The sequence below is a fragment of the Lepisosteus oculatus genome, chromosome 14 (assembly GCF_040954835.1).
Source record: "Lepisosteus oculatus isolate fLepOcu1 chromosome 14, fLepOcu1.hap2, whole genome shotgun sequence".
NCBI lineage: Eukaryota > Metazoa > Chordata > Actinopteri > Semionotiformes > Lepisosteidae > Lepisosteus > Lepisosteus oculatus.
The window spans coordinates 38339044-38353571 of NC_090709.1; the positions used below are offsets into that span (position 1 = coordinate 38339044).

Below are 14528 nucleotides of genomic sequence, written 5' to 3' on the forward strand. Positions count from 1 at the left end.
ACTGGTAAAGACCAGGGGGAAATTGGACCAGGACACGGGGGTAACACCCCTACTCAGAGTGAGAAACGCCCTGGGGACTTGAATGACCAGGACCTCGGTTTTACACCTTTACGAAAAAGAAGATGCTCCAGCCATTGTAGGATGTGAGTATCAGCTCTCACTCCAGAGGAGACACAGGAGGTGTCACCCCACCAACACGGCGGCGCCGAAAGGACACCTAGAGGCAGAAACCTCTGTATTCGGGGAGATATCTGCGCTCTGTGAATCTGCAGTTCACTTGCGCTTCCTAACTTATTCTCCATCATTATCATGATCTAGAAACGAGCAGACTACGGCAGAGGCGGCGGGTCAAACCGTGCGAGAGCTGCTCCGGCTGTGCGCCCACCCCTGCGCGTCTCCTCTTCCACATCCTCATTGAAAGAAAAATAAACCCTGAATCTCGCCGTGGAAATAACACGGGCACGCCGGGGCGTGGGAGCGAGAGGAAAAAAAACACCACCACCGAGACGCAGAAAACCAGGTTTTGTCGGTTTTACACCAGGTATGTTCTTTCAAAGTTCAGTTTGGGGGGGGTATTTTAAAAAGCTGCTCGCCGGCGCGATGGGATCTGTCTTTCTTTTTAAATAGTTCAAGTCCTGCCCCTCTTGCTCTGATCCTGCCTCTTAAACCCGGACTGTTCTAATTAACACAAGCTTCACCTGGGCAATACGGACGTGTGTATTACAAGCTGAATTGAATTAACTAATTAATTTCATTCTGGATGTAATTAGTGATCGGACATGATGCCCGCCTCATTGCTTCATTGCTGTAATGGGACTGTCTTGCACAGCCGCTCCGCCGCCGCCGGCCCGGATCCCCGGCCTCGATTTTTTATACTGCCGGAGGACCGGCGGCGGTGTGCGGCCACTTATCGCGCTTAACACCGCCATGACGGTGCTGCTCTGAGTAACTGAGCTACACACAGCCCAGACATTGTGACTCTCCGTTGTAAAAAAAACAACAACATCAACGCAGTCGTCTTATTAAACCCACCGACACTTCCAAAAACCAGACGTTTCCAACTCTCTGCACAGAAGCGCATCATGTAAGGCAGAGTTACCACACTGGAGTGTCCAGTCAGGGTGTGTGTATGAACCCCTCTCTCTCTCAGTGCAGTGTTCATGTACTGGAGTGTCCAGTCAGTGTGTGTGTGTGAACCCCTCTCTCTCTCAGTGCAGTGTTCATGTACTGGAGTGTCCAGTCAGTGTGTCTGTATGAACCCCTCTCTCTCTCAGTGCAGTGTTCATGTACTGGAGTGTCCAGTCAGTGTGTCTGTATGAACCCCCTCTCTCTCAGTGCAGTGTTCATGTACTGGAGTGTCCAGTCAGTGTGTCTGTATGAACCCCTCTCTCTCTCTCAGTGCAGTGTTCATGTACTGGAGTGTCCAGTCAGTGTGTCTGTATGAACCCCTCTCTCTCTCAGTGCAGTGTTCATGTACTGGAGTGTCCAGTCAGTGTGTCTGTATGAACCCCTCTCTCTCTCAGTGCAGTGTTCATGTACTGGAGTGTCCAGTCAGTGTGTGTATGAACCCCTCTCTCTCTCAGTGCAGTGTTCATGTACTGGAGTGTCCAGTCAGTGTGTGTGTATGAACCCCTCTCTCTCTCTCAGTGCAGTGTTCATGTACTGGAGTGTCCAGTTAGTGTGTCTGTATGAACCCCTCTCTCTCTCAGTGCAGTGTTCATGTACTGGAGTGTCCAGTCAGTGTGTCTGTATGAACCCCTCTCTCTCACAGTGCAGTGTTACTGTCCTGGAGTGTCCAGGTGGTCAGTGTTGTGTTTTAACCCCTCTCTCTCTCTTCTCTCTCAGCTCATGGAGTCAGGCTGTAGCAGCAGTGCCTCTAGCGCCCCCGGTGGCGGAGTGGTGCAGGTGTGTTTCCCCTCAGTCCAGGGGGCTCTGCTGGCCAGTCTGAACCGCCAGCGTCTGGAGGGGCAGCTGTGTGATCTGGCCATCGAGGTGCAGGGCCGTGTCTTCAGGGCTCATCGGTGTGTGTTGGCAGCCTCTTCACCCTACTTCCACGATCAGGTCTGTCTCAGAGCAGAGTTACCACACTGGAGTGTCCAGTCAGTGTGTCTGTATGAACCCCTCTCTCTCTCAGTGCAGTGTTCATGTACTGGAGTGTCCAGTCAGTGTGTGTGTATGAACCCCTCTCTCTCTCAGTGCAGTGTTCATGTACTGGAGTGTCCAGTCAGTGTGTCTGTATGAACCCCTCTCTCTCTCAGTGCAGTGTTCATGTACTGGAGTGTCCAGTCAGTGCGTGTGTATGAACCCCTCTCTCTCAGTGCAGTGTTAATGTACTGGAGTGTCCAGTCAGTCAGTGTGTCTGTATGAACCCCTCTCTCTCAGTGCAGTGTTAATGTACTGGAGTGTCCAGTCAGTCAGTGTGTCTGTATGAACCCCTCTCTCTCAGTGCAGTGTTCATGTACTGGAGTGTCCAGTCAGTGTGTCTGTGTGAACCCCTCTCTCTCTCAGTGCAGTGTTCATGTACTGGAGTGTCCAGTCAGTGTGTCTGTATGAACCCCTCTCTCTCTCAGTGCAGTGTTCATGTACTGGAGTGTCCAGTCAGTGTGTGTGTATGAACCCCTCTCTCAATTCAATTCAATTCAATTCAAGGTGCTTTATTAGCATGACCGATGGGTACAATCAGTGTTGCCAAAGCAAATAAAAATAATAAAATTAACATAGAACAAAACAAAAAATAGAAGTAAAATAAAATCTACAGACATGTTACAGACATTTACAACAAAGACATATTATATAATATTGACATACTGTAGGCAGCTGGAGCATTATTGGGAGACGGACTCACTGTTCCTCAGGCTGTGACAGGAGATCACATACTGGGCTGCCAGATCAACTGAGTTCCCTCCTCCCTCTCCCAGTAGGATTGGGACCTGTTGTGGTTTTGGCAGGTGTGGGAACTCTGGGATTAGATTTCTGAATTTCGGGAAGAATGTTTCTCTAATCCCAGAGTATCTGTCACAGTGCAGTAGGAAGTGCACCTCTGTCTCTATTTCTCCCTGCTGGCAGTGGGAGCACAGCCTGTCCTCTCTGGGCAGCCAGGTCTGCCTGTGTCGCCCAGTTTCTATGGCCAGGTTGTGGACACTGAGCCTGTACTTCGTCAGGGTCTGTTTCTGTTTGTTATTTTTTATTTTGGTCAAATATTCAGCTAGTGTGTATTGTCTGTTTAAGGTTCTGTAGCATTCCAGTTTATGTTGTGTTTGTGTGTGTGTGTCCCAGTGTGTGAGATATTGCTGTTTGATCTGTGCTGTGATGTGGTTGAGTCTGGGTTGTGGTGCTCTAGCAGTGCTGTCCTGAGGCTGGTTAGTGTTGGTGTGGCTCAGGTCGGTGAGCCTCAGGACCAGCTGGCTCAGGGGGCTCTGTTTTGGGCTCAGCTCTTGGCTCAGCAGGGCTTTGTGGTGGTAGGAATTTTGGTCGCTGTTTTTTAGGTGTAGCCAATACTTTAATATTCTTTTCTGTATGTTTATCAATAGTGGGTACTGGCCTAATTCGGCCCTGCACCCGTTGTTAGGAGTTTTTCTCTGCACACGGAGGATGATTCTACAGATCTCCATGTGCAGAGTTTCTGTGGGGTGTTTGTCCCATTGGGTGTAATCCTGGTTACACCCAATGGGACATCTCTCTCTGTTACATCTCTCTCTCAGTGTAGTGTTCATGTACTGGAGTGTCCAGTCAGTGTGTGTATGAACCCCTCTCTCTCTCAGTGCAGTGTTCATGTACTGGAGTGTCCAGTCAGTGTGTGTATGAACCCCTCTCTCTCTCAGTGTAGTGTTCATGTACTGGAGTGTCCAGTCAGTGTGTGTATGAACCCCTCTCTCTCTCAGTGTAGTGTTCATGTACTGGAGTGTCCAGTCAGTGTGTGTGTATGAACCCCTCTCTCTCTCAGTGCAGTGTTCATGTACTGGAGTGTCCAGTCAGTGTGTGTGTATGAACCCCTCTCTCTCAGTGCAGTGTTCATGTACTGGAGTGTCCAGTCAGTGTGTGTGTATGAACCCCTCTCTCTCTCAGTGCAGTGTTCATGTACTGGAGTGTCCAGTCAGGGTGTGTGTGTGAACCCCTCTCTCTCTCAGTGCAGTGTTCATGTACTGGAGTGTCCAGTCAGTGTGTGTGTATGAACCCCTCTCTCTCTCAGTGCAGTGTTCATGTACTGGAGTGTCCAGTCAGTGTGTCTGTATGAACCCCTCTCTCTCTCAGTGCAGTGTTCATGTACTGGAGTGTCCAGTCAGTGTGTCTGTATGAACCCCTCTCTCTCTCAGGGCAGTGTTCATGTACTGGAGTGTCCAGTCAGTGTGTCTGTATGAACCCCTCTCTCTCTCAGGGCAGTGTTCATGTACTGGAGTGTCCAGTCAGTGTGTCTGTATGAACCCCTCTTTCTCTCAGTGCAGTGTTCATGTACTGGAGTGTCCAGTCAGGGTGTGTGTGTGAACCCCTCTCTCTCTCAGTGCAGTGTTCATGTACTGGAGTGTCCAGTCAGGGTGTGTGTATGAACCCCTCTCTCTCAGTGCAGTGTTCATGTACTGGAGTGTCCAGTCAGGGTGTGTGTGTGAACCCCTCTCCCTGTGCCCAGGTGCTGTTGAAGAACGTGTCGTCGGTCTCCCTGCCCGCGGTCCTGGACCCGCTGGCGTTCGACAGTGTGCTGGGCTGCGCCTACACGGGCCGCCTGTCGGTGCTGCGTGCGGAGATGGTCAGCTACGTGACGGTGGCCAGCTTCCTGCAGATGTGGCACATCGTGGACAAGATCACCGAGCTCCTGCGGGGGGGCCGGCGCCCCGCCCCCGCCCCCGCCCCCGCCACGCCCTCGCGCCAGCAGTCCCCCAGCAGCACGGACTTCCTGTACGGGCCGGCCGGCGGCGGGGGGGAGGCGGAGCCCGGCGGCCCCCCCGCGCGGCCCTGCCCCCCCCGCCCGGCCCTGCTCCGCCCCCGCCCCCGGGCCACACCCCCCTCCTCCTCCTCCTCCGCGCTCTCGCGCCCCAGCGGGGAGGGCGACTACTCCAGCTGCGAGGAGGCCTGGCTCTCCAGCACCAGCGCCCCCGGCTGGGGGGCGCCCCAGAGAGCCGCCGAGAAGGGGGGCGCCCCCAGGGCACGGCCGGCCCTGGGCCCCGCGCCGCCGCGGCACAGGCGCGCTTCCTCCACCCGGGCAGCAGGGGGCGCCGCCGGGCAGGCGTGTGGGGGCGCAGGCCAGAGGGAGGAGGACGAGGAGGGAGGAGGAGTCGGGCCTGGAGGAGAGGCGGGAGTCTCTGTCTGCCCAGGTGGGTGTGGAGTGTGTGTGGGCTCTGTGTGGGTGTGGAGTCTGTGGGCTCTGTGTGGGTGTGGAGTGTGTCTGTGGGCTCTGTGTGGGTGTGGAGTGTGCCTGTGGGCTCTGTGTGGGTGTGGAGTGTGTGTGGGCTCTGTGTGGGTGTGGAGTGTGTGTGGGCTCTGTGTGGGTGTGGAGTCTGTGGGCTCTGTGTGGGTGTGGAGTGTGTGTGGGCTCTGTGTGGGTGTGGAGTGTGTCTGTGGGCTCTGTGTGGGTGTGGAGTGTGTCTGTGGGCTCTGTGTGGGTGTGGAGTGTGTGTGAGCTCTGTGTGGGTGTGGAGTGTGTCTGTGGGCTCTGTGTGGGTGTGGAGTGTGTCTGTGGGCTCTGTGTGGGTGTGGAGTGTCCGTGGGCTCTGTGTGGGTGTGGAGTGTGTCTGTGGGCTGTGTGGGTGTGGAGTGTCCGTGGGCTCTGTGTGGGTGTGGAGTGTCTGTGGGCTCTGTGTGGGTGTGGAGTGTGCCTGTGGGCTCTGTGTGGGTGTGGAGTGTCTGTGGGCTGTGTGGGTGTGGAGTGTGTGTGGGCTCTGTGTGGGTGTGGAGTGTGTCTGTGGGCTGTGTGGGTGTGGAGTGTCCGTGGGCTCTGTGTGGGTGTGGAGTGTGTCTGTGGGCTCTGTGTGGGTGTGGAGTGTGTCTGTGGGCTCTGTGTGGGTGTGGAGTGTGTGTGGGCTCTGTGTGGGTGTGGAGTGTGTCTGTGGGCTCTGTGTGGGTGTGGAGTGTGTCTGTGGGCTCTGTGTGGGTGTGGAGTGTCTGTGGGCTCTCTGTGGGTGTGGAGTGTCCGTGGTCTCTGTGTGGGTGTGGAGTGTGTCTGTGGGCTCTGTGTGGGTGTGGAGTGTGTCTGTGGGCTCTGTGTGGGTGTGGAGTGTGTGTGGGCTCTGTGTGGGTGTGGAGTGTGTGTGGGCTCTGTGTGGGTGTGGAGTGTGTCCGTGGGCTCTGTGTGGGTGTGGAGTGTGTCTGTGGGCTCTGTGTGGGTGTGGAGTGTCCGTGGGCTCTGTGTGGGTGTGGAGTGTGTCTGTGGGCTCTGTGTGGGTGTGGAGTGTGCCTGTGGGCTCTGTGTGGGTGTGGAGTGTGTCTGTGGGCTCTGTGTGGGTGTGGAGTGTCTGTGGGCTCTGTGTGGGTGTGGAGTGTGTCCGTGGGCTCTGTGTGGGTGTGGAGTGTGTGTGAGCTCTGTGTGGGTGTGGAGTGTGTCTGTGGGCTGTGTGGGTGTGGAGTGTCCGTGGGCTCTGTGTGGGTGTGGAGTGTCTGTGGGCTCTGTGTGGGTGTGGAGTGTGTCTGTGGGCTCTGTGTGGGTGTGGAGTGTGCCTGTGGGCTCTGTGTGGGTGTGGAGTGTCTGTGGGCTGTGTGGGTGTGGAGTGTGTGTGGGCTCTGTGTGGGTGTGGAGTGTGTGTGGGCTCTGTGTGGGTGTGGAGTGTGTCTGTGGGCTGTGTGGGTGTGGAGTGTGTCTGTGGGCTCTGTGTGGGTGTGGAGTGTGTGTGTGGGCTCTGTGTGGGTGTGGAGTGTGTCCGTGGTCTCTGTGTGGGTGTGGAGTGTGTCTGTGGGCTCTGTGTGGGTGTGGAGTGTCTGTGGGCTCTGTGTGGGTGTGGAGTGTGTCTGTGGGCTCTGTGTGGGTGTGGAGTGTGTCTGTGGGCTCTGTGTGGGTGTGGAGTGTGTCTGTGGGCTCTGTGTGGGTGTGGAGTGTCTGTGGGCTCTGTGTGGGTGTGGAGTGTGTGTGAGCTCTGTGTGGGTGTGGAGTGTGTCTGTGGGCTCTGTGTGGGTGTGGAGTGTCCGTGGTCTCTGTGTGGGTGTGGAGTGTGTCTGTGGGCTCTGTGTGGGTGTGGAGTGTGTGTGTGGAGTGTGTGTGAGCTCTGTGTGGGTGTGGAGTGTGTCTGTGGGCTCTGTGTGGGTGTGGAGTGTCTGTGGGCTCTCTGTGGGTGTGGAGTGTCCGTGGTCTCTGTGTGGGTGTGGAGTGTCTGTGGGCTCTGTGTGGGTGTGGAGTGTCTGTGGGCTCTGTGGGGGTGTGGAGTGTGTGTGGGCTCTGTGTGGGTGTGGAGTGTGTCCGTGGGCTCTGTGTGGGTGTGGAGTATGTCTGTGGGCTCTGTGTGGGTGTGGAGTGTGTGTGGGCTCTGTGTGGGTGTGGAGTGTGTCTGTGGGCTCTGTGTGGGTGTGGAGTGTGTGTGGGCTCTGTGTGGGTGTGGAGTGTGTGTGGGCTCTGTGTGGGTGTGGAGTGTGTCCGTGGTCTCTGTGTGGGTGTGGAGTGTGTCTGTGGGCTCTGTGTGGGTGTGGAGTGTCCGTGGTCTCTGTGTGGGTGTGGAGTGTCTGTGGGCTCTGTGTGGGTGTGGAGTGTCTGTGGGCTCTGTGTGGGTGTGGAGTGTCCGTGGTCTCTGTGTGGGTGTGGAGTGTGTCTGTGGGCTCTGTGTGGGTGTGGAGTGTGTGTGGGCTCTGTGTGGGTGTGGAGTGTGTCCGTGGTCTCTGTGTGGGTGTGGAGTGTGTGTGTGGGCTCTGTGTGGGTGTGGAGTGTCTGTGGGCTCTGTGTGGGTGTGGAGTGTGTCTGTGGGCTCTGTGTGGGTGTGGAGTGTCTGTGGGCTCTGTGTGGGTGTGGAGTGTGTGTGAGCTCTGTGTGGGTGTGGAGTGTGTCTGTGGGCTCTGTGTGGGTGTGGAGTGTCTGTGGGCTCTGTGTGGGTGTGGAGTGTCTGTGGGCTCTGTGTGGGTGTGGAGTGTGTGTGGGCTCTGTGTGGGTGTGGAGTTTGTCCGTGGTCTCTGTGTGGGTGTGGAGTGTGTCTGTGGGCTCTGTGTGGGTGTGGAGTGTCTGTGGGCTCTGTGTGGGTGTGGAGTGTGTGTGGGCTCTGTGTGGGTGTGGAGTGTCCGTGGTCTCTGTGTGGGTGTGGAGTGTGTGTTAGGGCTCTGTGTGGGTGTGGAGTGTGTCCGTGGGCTCTGTGTGGGTGTGGAGTGTGTCTGTGGGCTCTGTGTGGGTGTGGAGTGTCTGTGGGCTCTGTGTGGGTGTGGAGTGTGTCCGTGGGCTCTGTGTGGGTGTGGAGTGTGTGTGAGCTCTGTGTGGGTGTGGAGTGTCTGTGGGCTCTGTGTGGGTGTGGAGTGTGTCCGTGGGCTCTGTGTGGGTGTGGAGTGTGTGTGAGCTCTGTGTGGGTGTGGAGTGTCTGTGGGCTCTGTGTGGGTGTGGAGTGTGTCTGTGGGCTCTGTGTGGGTGTGGAGTGTGTCTGTGGGCTCTGTGTGGGTGTGGAGTGTGTGTGAGCTCTGTGTGGGTGTGGAGTGTGTGTGTGGGCTCTGTGTGGGTGTGGAGTGTGTGTGTGGGCTCTGTGTAGGTGTGGAGTGTCTGTGGGCTCTGTGTGGGTGTGGAGTGTGTGTGGGCTCTGTGTGGGTGTGGAGTGTCCGTGGTCTCTGTGTGGGTGTGGAGTGTGTGTGTGGGCTCTGTGTGGGTGTGGAGTGTGTCCGTGGGCTCTGTGTGGGTGTGGAGTGTGTCTGTGGGCTCTGTGTGGGTGTGGAGTGTGTCTGTGGTCTCTGTGTGGGTGTGGAGTGTCTGTGGGCTCTGTGTGGGTGTGGAGTGTGTGTGTGGGCTCTGTGTGGGTGTGGAGTGTGTGTGTGGGCTCTGTGTGGGTGTGGAGTGTCTGTGTGCTCTGTGTGGGTTCGGAGTGTGTGTGGGCTCTGTGTGGGTGTGGAGTGTCCGTGGTCTCTGTGTGGGTGTGGAGTGTGTGTGTGGGCTCTGTGTGGGTGTGGAGTGTGTCCGTGGGCTCTGTGTGGGTGTGGAGTGTGTCTGTGGGCTCTGTGTGGGTGTGGAGTGTGTCTGTGGGCTCTGTGTGGGTGTGGAGTGTGTGTGAGCTCTGTGTGGGTGTGGAGTGACTGTGGTCTCTGTGTGGGTGTGGAGTGTGTCTGTGGTCTCTGTGTGGGTGTGGAGTGTGTCTGTGGTCTCTGTGTGGGTGTGGAGTGTGTGTGTGGGCTCTGTGTGGGTGTGGAGTGTGTGTGTGGGCTCTGTGTGGGTGTGGAGTGTGCCTGTGGGCTCTGTGGGGGTGTGGAGTGTGTCTGTGGTCTCTGTGTGGGTGTGGAGTGTCTGTGGGCTCTGTGTGGGTGTGGAGTGTGTCTGTTGGCTCTGTGTGGGTGTGGAGTGTGTGTGTGGGCTCTGTGTGGGTGTGGAGTGTGTCCGTGGGTGTGGAGTGTGTGTGGGCTCTGTGTGGGTGTGGAGTGTGTCTGTGGTCTCTGTGTGGGTGTGGAGTGTGTGTGGGCTCTGTGTGGGTGTGGAGTGTGTCTGTGGGCTCTGTGTGGGTGTGGAGTGTCCGTGGGCTCTGTGTGGGTGTGGAGTGTGTCTGTGGGCTCTGTGTGGGTGTGGAGTGTGTGTGGGCTCTGTGTGGGTGTGGAGTGTGTCTGTGGGCTCTGTGTGGGTCTGGAGTGTGTCTGTGGGCTCTGTGTGGGTGTGGAGTGTGTCTGTGGGCTCTCTGTGGGTGTGGAGTGTGTCTGTGGGCTCTGTGTGGGTGTGGAGTGTGTCTGTGGGCTCTGTGTGGGTGTGGAGTGTGTCCGTGGGCTCTGTGTGGGTGTGGAGTGTCTGTGGGCTCTGTGTGGGTGTGGAGTGTGTGTGGGCTCTGTGTGGGTGTGGAGTGTGTCTGTGGGCTCTGTGTGGGTGTGGAGTGTGTCTGTGGGCTCTGTGTGGGTGTGGGTGTGTCCGTGGTCTCTGTGTGGGTGTGGAGTGTCTGTGGGCTCTGTGGTCACACGTGCCCCTGTCTCCTCCAGGCCGGTACCCCAGCGCGAGTGACCAGGAGGGGGAGCAGGAGTACGGCGAGGAGGAGGAGGATGAAGAGCTGGCGGCGGCAGGCAGCGGGGCGCGGGACAGTGGGGGGGCAGCGGACATGGAGCTGGTGGGGGGGGCAGAGGCCGAGGCCGGGGGGCGGCCCAGCTCCTCCTGCCCCTCCTCGCCCCTGCCCAGCGGGGCGCCGTGGCAGGTGAGCTCCTGGCTGCAGCCGGGCGGCAGGCCGGGGGAGGAGGAGGAGGAGGGGGGCGCCGAGGAGGAGTACGGCGGGGAGGAGGAGGAGGAGGAGGATGAGGAGGAGGACGCGGAGGCCGAGGAGTTCGGGGAGGCGGGGCGCTACGCGGCCGCGGCGGCGTTCGGGGGCGACACGTACGACGAGATCGAGGACGGCACGGGGCAGGTATCCCAGAGGCCCCTGCTGCCCTCCGCCCTCGAGCACAGCGACTTCTTCCTGGCCGGCGAGGCGCCCCCCCCGCTGCCGCCGCCGCCGCCGCCGCCGCCGCCCGCCGCCATCGCCGTGGGCTCGCCCCCGTCCCCCTCGCCCTCCCTCCCGGCCCCGCCCGCGCTCGCCGGCGCCCCCTACACGGGCAAGGTGCACTACTGCCACTGCGGCAAGGCCTACACGCTGAAGAGCATGCGCGACCGTCACGTCAAGATGCAGCACCTGAACCTGCGGCCCTTCGCCTGCCCCGTCTGCGCCAAGACCTTCAAGATGAAGCACCACCTGACCAAGCACCTCAAGACGCACGGCGCCCTGCGCCCCTACGAGTGCGGCCTCTGCGGGAAAAAGGTCGTGTGGCGCGACAGCTTCCTGCGGCACCAGGCGCACTGCGCGCGGCTGGCGGCCGCCGGCCTGGCCCGCCGCGGCCCCGCCCCGCCCCCGGCCCCGCCCGGCGACGGGGTCAAGGTGGAGCGCGCGGGGCTGGGCCGTTACACGGAGGGCGAGGAGGAGGGGGAGGAGGGCGAGGAAGGGCTGGGGCCCCCCGGGGGGGGGCTCTACGGGCTGAAGGAGGAGGCGGGAGGGGGCGGGTTCGGGGAGGGCGGGGCTTACAGCTGAGAGGGGGCGTGTCTGGCGGGCGACTGGAGAGCGCAGTGTGTGTGTGCTGTGTTACAGTGTGTGTGGTGTGTTACAGTGTGTCTGTGCTGTGTTACAGTGTGTGTGTGGTGTGTATACTGCGTGTGCGTGTGTTGTGTGCTGTCTACAGTGTGTGTGTGCTGTGTGCTGTCTACAGTGTGTGTGTGTGCTGTGTGGTGTGTTACAGTGTGTGTGGTGTGTGTGTGCTGTGTTACAGTGTGTGTGTGCTGTTACAGTGTGTGTGCTGTGTGTGTGTGCTGTGTTACAGTGTGTCTGTGCTGTGGACAGGGTCACAGTATGTGTATTTACTGTGTGGCAGTGTCTAAATGCGATGGGTGTATTCATATACAGTGTATTGTTTCCAGTATCTTTTCCAATGTGTATAGACTGTGTGCAGTGTGTGTGCTGTGCACAGTGTCCATTACAGTGTGTACTGTGTACACTGTGTATATACTTTGGTATAGTGTCATTTACAGTGTGTATATGCTATGTGCAGTGTATGGTTTACAGTACCCTTTCCAGTGTGTATGCTACATATAGTGTTATATTCTGTGTGCAGTGTTAGTATTACATGGAACTTAAATAAAAATATTGAATATAGAAATTCTGATATATAAAAAGTAGTTGCATACAAATTAGTTCACATTTTAAGGTGGGAGGGTGTTATTACAGTGTGTCCCAGTGTGTACGTGCTGTGTGCAGTGTGTACAGTACTGCGTTCAGTAAAGGAACAAGTAAAGATTTATTCCAGGTGAAAAGAGAAGAAAGGAAACATTTCATTTGCAGCCTACGCGTGCTGACACAGCTACTTGGAACTACTGTGTGCACTGTGTGTATATACTGTGTGCACTGTGTGTATATACTGTGTACAGTGCCTATTACACTGTGTATATACTGTGTGCACTGTGTGTAAATACTGTGTGTGTATATACTGTGTACAGTGCCTATTACACTGTGTATATACTGTGTGCACTGTGTGTAAATACTGTGTGTGTATATACTGTGTACAGTGCCTATTACAGTGTGTATATACTGTGTACAGTGCTTATTACAGTGTGTATATACTGTGCAGTTTGTGTATATACTGTGTACAGTGTGTGTATATACTCTGTACAGTGCCTATTACAGTGTGTATATACCGTGTACAGTGCCTATTACTGTGTGTATATACTGTGTGCAGTTTGTGTATATACTGTGTACAGTGCCTGTTACAGTGTGTATATATTTAGTGTGTGTATATACTGTGTGCAGTTTGTGTATATACTGTGTACAGTGCCTATTACAGTGTGTATATATTTAGTGTGTGTATATACTATGTACAGTGCCTATTACAGTGTGTATATACTGTGTACAGTGCCTATTACAGTGTGTATATATTTAGTGTGTGTATATACTATGTACAGTGCCTATTACAGTGTGTATATACCGTGTACAGTGCCTATTACAGTGTGTATATACCGTGTACAGGGTCTATTACAGTGTGTATATTCAGTGTGTGTATATACTATGTACAGGGTCTATTACAATGTCAATGCTGTGTACAGTGTGCGTATACTGTGTACAGTATCTACAGTGTGTATTGTATCTTACTGTCCGTATATGCTGTGTACTGTGTCTATCAGCGTATATATGTATATTACAATACGTGATGTGCTGTATAAGTGCTGTCCAGTGTAAATATCTAGTGTCTGGTACAGTGTGTAGTGTCTGTCGCTGTACATAGTGCGGACAGTGTGGAGGCTGTGACTGTCGGCCACACGATGCTGCGGGACAGGGACAGGCGACGCTGGGCTCCGTACCGCGGCCGGAGCGCAGGACTGACGGATCTCCGGTCGCCCCCAGCTCCTGACTGCCCTGCGCCGTGTGTCCCGGAGCAGTCTGCCCCGGGGCTTCCGACCGGCGGCTGTAATTATTTCACTGATGATCTGTATCAGCGCTGCGGTCCTCGGGGTACCTGTAAAAATAAAAACAATAAAAAATGAGCTGCTTGCTTACATTGCTTGCCGTAGTTCCGAGGGACGCGTCGGGGGTATTTCGGTCTTGAAATGCTGGGAAAGGCGGCGCGGCGCTCGCCTGCAGTTCCGCGCCGTGTCCGCCAGAGGGGGCTCCACCGCGGCGCTCTCGGACCGGGCCCCGGGCTGGCGGCAGAAACATCCAGGAGACGCATCTGAGGTCTGATACGAAATCCAGACAGTCCGGGTCGTGATCTCTGAGCTGGCAGGCCCTGGAGAAGAAGGTGTGAGAGTCTGGATCTGAAAGAGGGGAGACTCTGAGATCCTGGGGGCTGCAGCTCCAGAGCTCTGGGGCGCAGCAGGAGAAGCCCCGTCACCCCCAGAGTGTAGAGGGGCTGGGGGGGACAGACAGGAGAGCAGAGTCAGACCAGCGGAGGGGGAGGATATCGCCCCCAGGGTCAATGGGCCAGTCTTGTCGCAGCTGGAGTGGAGTCGATGAGTCTTCCAGGGCGGTGTGCATGTCAGAGGTGCGATTGCACGGTGCAGAGACAGCTGCTTCCGTGGCAGGGTTACTACAGAGGTAGATCGGAGCGTCACCCCTGCGAGATGGCAGGTCAGACCATGTGAACACCGCCGCCTGGGAGAGCAGGGAGCTCAGAGGCGCGGGTTTCTCACCCGGCGGATGCCCGCAGATCTATCGCTGGGTATCCCCGCCGGCAGTCCAGACATCGGGGACACTGGCGCCCTGTGTCCGCCAGGCGGCGGCAGTGACCTACAATTCCCACACCCGGCTCGGCGTGGGAGCCAATGGAGAAACTGCGGTCCGTTCGCCGCCATCTTGGCTCAACAGTCTCGTGGTTTCACTACGGCGCCCCGCCTGCGCGTTGGAGCCAACGTGGCGTCAGTTTCACGCTTGCCGGCTCTGCGGCTGGGGGTCGGTGCGGGACGGGGCCGAGAGAGACAGCGGATGTGACAGCAGGCTCCTGCGCTTCCACGCGCGTCTGGTCACGGATGATGGAAGAGAAAGCTCGAGGGGGAGCGTGATTTCAGAGCGAGTCCTGGTAATAACTGGAGTCAGACCTCTCATTCAGTCTCAGTTCCAGATCACGCGTGTTCAGGGTGACCGTGGGAATGAGGCGACAGCCAGCCGCTCCCGGCGCTGCGGCAGGGGGCAGCGTGACGGGATTTCACCCCAGTCCCCTATCTGCCCCTCTCTCCTCTCTCCCCTCTCTCTCCCTCCATCTGCCCCCTCTCCCTCCCCTCTCTCTCCCCTCCATCTGCCCCCTCTCTCTCCCTCCATCTGCCCCCTCTATCTGCCCCCTCTCTCTCCCCTCTCTCTCCCCTCTCTCTCCCCTCCATCTGCCCCCTCTCTCTCCCTCCATCTGCCCCCTCTATCTCCCTCCATCTGCCCCCTCTATCTGCCCCCTCT

General features: G+C 57.0%; 1 protein-coding gene across 1 annotated transcript; it reads left to right on the forward strand.

Moving 5' to 3' along the window:
- The first annotated feature begins 228 nt into the window (after positions 1-228).
- Positions 229-13129, forward strand: zbtb22a (zinc finger and BTB domain containing 22a). The gene is made up of 4 exons (XM_069198547.1): positions 229-541; positions 1846-2061; positions 4625-5306; positions 10057-13129. The coding sequence occupies exons 2-4, from the start codon at positions 1849-1851 to the stop codon at positions 11127-11129; spliced, it is 1968 nt and encodes a 655-aa protein (XP_069054648.1). The 5' UTR covers positions 229-541; positions 1846-1848; the 3' UTR covers positions 11130-13129.
- Positions 13130-14528: the final 1399 nt, after the last annotated feature.

Excerpts from the sequence above, each read along its gene's own strand:
- zbtb22a (XM_069198547.1), top strand. The coding sequence starts at position 1,849 with ATGGAGTCAGGCTGTAGCAGCAGTGCCTCTAGCGCCCCCGGTGGCGGA. Across the intron at positions 2,062-4,624 it reads CACCCTACTTCCACGATCAG|GTGCTGTTGAAGAACGTGTC; the intron begins GTCTGTCTCAGA and ends CCCTGTGCCCAG. Across the intron at positions 5,307-10,056 it reads GGGAGTCTCTGTCTGCCCAG|GCCGGTACCCCAGCGCGAGT; the intron begins GTGGGTGTGGAG and ends TGTCTCCTCCAG.